Genomic DNA, 2,907 nt, shown 5'->3' with positions numbered 1-2,907 from the left:
GGAGTTTCACAGTGTTGGCCAGAATGGTCTCAATCTCTTGACCTTGTGATCTGCCCGCCTCGGCCTCTCAAAGTGTTGGGGTTACAGGCGTGAGCCACCGCGCCCGGTCTTAACAAGCTCACTCCAAGGGATTTTGTTACGCAGCCAGATTTTGCCACAAGTACTCCAGGCTCCCCTGAATCACTTGACCTTGTTTTTCCACGATGATCTCCACCTGCTAGTTTCTGAGAGTAATGAGGGCAGCTGAACGCTAGACCTGTGTCAACCCCAACTCCCTGATGGCAGCTGCAGGGTGGAGCTGAGCCATATCCTGGCTCACTGGGAAACGTTTTGTAATCAGCAATACCTGCTGTGGATTCTGGGGTTTAGTGTCACTACATACGTTCTCTTTGGCCCGAGGAAGGATCTGTCCATTGACTGTTTTTCATGTGTTTTTCCTTTCTAGTTAAAAACTTCTTCAGAATCAGTTTCAAGAATGGATCCCAAAGTCAGACCCACTCACTACAAGCCAATGACACCTTCAACAAACAGCAGTGGCTTAACTGTATTCGTCAAGCCAAAGAAACAGTTTTGTGTGCTGCTGGGCAGGCTGGGGTGCTTGACTCCGAGGGATCATTCCTGAATCCCATCACTGGGAGCAGAGAGCTACAGGGAGAAACAAAACTTGAGCAGATGGACCAATCAGACAGTGAGTCAGACTGTAGTATGGACACCAGTGAGGTCAGCCTCGACTGTGAGCGCATGGAACAGACAGACTCTTCCTGTGGGAACAGCAGGCATGTTGAAAGCAACGTCTGACAGAAGCATGCACACTTCAGGAAGCAGGCCTGCATCTTACCTGTACAGTATTTGCATTCCGCAGATGGAACGGTTTGGAAAAGCACTTTTTAATACTTTTGTGACCATGTTGGCCCAGTCTCTTGTATCTGTACCTTTGTCCCTAGTACTGTAACTGCCAGCCTGTCTGTGTAAGCTGGAATCTGTGGCAACCGTTACCCTGCGTTATATTTCCCAAGTGTTTGGATGGATGGAGAGGTACTCAAACAAGTTACTTTCAATTGTCCTGCTGGATTAAAAAAAAAAAAAAAAATAGAAAAACAATCCCGAAACTACTGTTTTACATAGATTGCTTGAAGAGTCTTTCCTCTTGTGCTTCTCTAGCACTTTCCCAGCTCTTTGATGTGGTAGCTAAAAATTTAGAGGGCCTTGTAAACAGGGCATGAGAAAATCACCTGTGTATCAGGATGGTACTAGAGAGAAAATCAGGAAAGACCAACCCATGAAGTGAACTTGGTTTGATTTTATTCAACTAGAAAGCTTGAAAACATCCCTGGGCATTCTGAAGGCTTAATTTTGCAAAGGAGGATGCATTGTCTGAACCTTGCAACTTAATCCAGTGCAAGTTTGATGCAAGAATTTATTAGGACATAAAATAGAGGGTCAGGACAAAAGCAGCTGCCAGCTCTGAATCTTTAACTGAAATGCACGTGGCACCAGGAGGTGTCTCTCATAGTTGGTGGCTAGCCTAAAACATCCGAATAGAACCCAAAGGGCCTAGGGAAGCCTGCCAGGATAACAAGAAGGCCCTGTCTTCATTATGTTTCATCTGCCTAGGCCTACTCACATTTTAGAGAATGAGTGAAGGAACAAGGAAGAGAGACCGTGACTCTACCAATGACACTGTTTACAGAAACACAGGAGCGGAATAATTTGGAATGAAAAGCATTTCATCAGAAACTTCTATGGGAGCCATTAAGAGAAAAGCATGGTCCAGTGCCTTCTGAGAAAGGCCAGAGCCTTGGGCTTTCCTGCTCTGCTTTTGGGTCATCAGTTTGCCATCTCTGGTTCTGTGCTATAACCAGAATTGTAATTACATTCTCCAGAGGCCAATTTCATTAACTCTGATTAATTAGGATCAGCTAGCCAAATTAGTAGCCTCTTTGTCCAGCCTTGATTTACAGTGCAAGGTAAAGTGCAGACCTTAAAAAAAGCTAAGTACGTAGAAGAGCTCCCTGCAAGTGTAAATATTAAGAATGTCCTGTGCAAAATTGTACCCACACCAGCACTAGTAGTAATGATTCTAAATTATTGCCAAAAATTTTTTTTTTAATTTTCTGTCTTTCAAGTTTACAGAAAAGTAAGCAGTAAATGCATTGATGTCATTTTATTATGTACATATATCATGTGCATTCAAAGAAGCTGTGTGACAAGATATATCAATATAAAAACAAGGTATATTACTTTATTATTTTTTAAAAACAAAGATATTGTCAGTTTTACCCTGTAAAACATATTTCTGTATTTATAGATCTTAAACATGGTGAATTTTTTCTATCACAAGTTTATTTAAACCTGCTTTGTTTCTCAAGTTGTTATTGATACAGCAAGTGAACCTGCTGCAGATAGAAGCAGAGGAAAGCCAAGAACAGCCTTTTAATGGTGAAGAAAAGAATGAATGATTCTTTGTAGGAGCCATCAGCCACTTTGTAGGACCCATCAGCCAGTGTGCTGGGAAAAGAGGTTTGTCATATGTTGGCCTATGGTAAGAAAGTCAATGAATGTTTTGATGAAATGAATGTTTTTGTATAACGGCCTTAAACTTTTCTGGAAGTATTTCAAATAAATTACATTAAAATGTCATCCTCCTTGTGTGCAGTGTTTGCCCTACAAACAAAACACAGATTTCAGCTGTGCTGCTGGGAGGTTCTTTCTGAAATTTTTATTTGTGGTTCCAGAGTACAAACTTTAAAATATGGTGCAGATTGATAAAAATGCTTTTATTTGGTCTATCAAAACTTTGCAGAACTCATTTTTTTTTCTTTTGAAACAGGGTCTCACTCTGTCACCCAGGCTGGAGTGTGGTGGTGTGATCATAGCTCACTGCAGCCTCAAACTCCTGGGCTTACA

General features: G+C 41.8%; 1 protein-coding gene across 7 annotated transcripts in view; it reads left to right on the top strand.

Moving 5' to 3' along the window:
• ARHGEF3 (Rho guanine nucleotide exchange factor 3) overlaps window positions 1–2,640 on the top strand; it is a 290,282-nt gene extending 287,642 nt beyond the window's left edge. For all 7 annotated transcript variants that reach the window (XM_032290250.1, XM_032290249.1, XM_032290253.1 and 4 more), the window contains one exon: window positions 446–2,640. In XM_032290250.1, coding sequence (XP_032146141.1) covers window positions 446–622 — 177 coding nt within the window. In that variant the 3' untranslated portion in view covers window positions 623–2,640. The remainder of the gene's footprint in view (window positions 1–445) is intronic.
• Window positions 2,641–2,907: the final 267 nt, after the last annotated feature.

The sequence above is a fragment of the Sapajus apella genome, unplaced genomic scaffold, assembly GCF_009761245.1.
Source record: "Sapajus apella isolate SASKATOON/1434 unplaced genomic scaffold, GSC_monkey_1.0 scaffold23, whole genome shotgun sequence".
Classification (NCBI taxonomy): Eukaryota; Metazoa; Chordata; class Mammalia; order Primates; family Cebidae; genus Sapajus; species Sapajus apella.
Note: the sequence above shows the minus strand (reverse complement) of the source record. Positions and strands in the feature narration are given on the sequence as shown.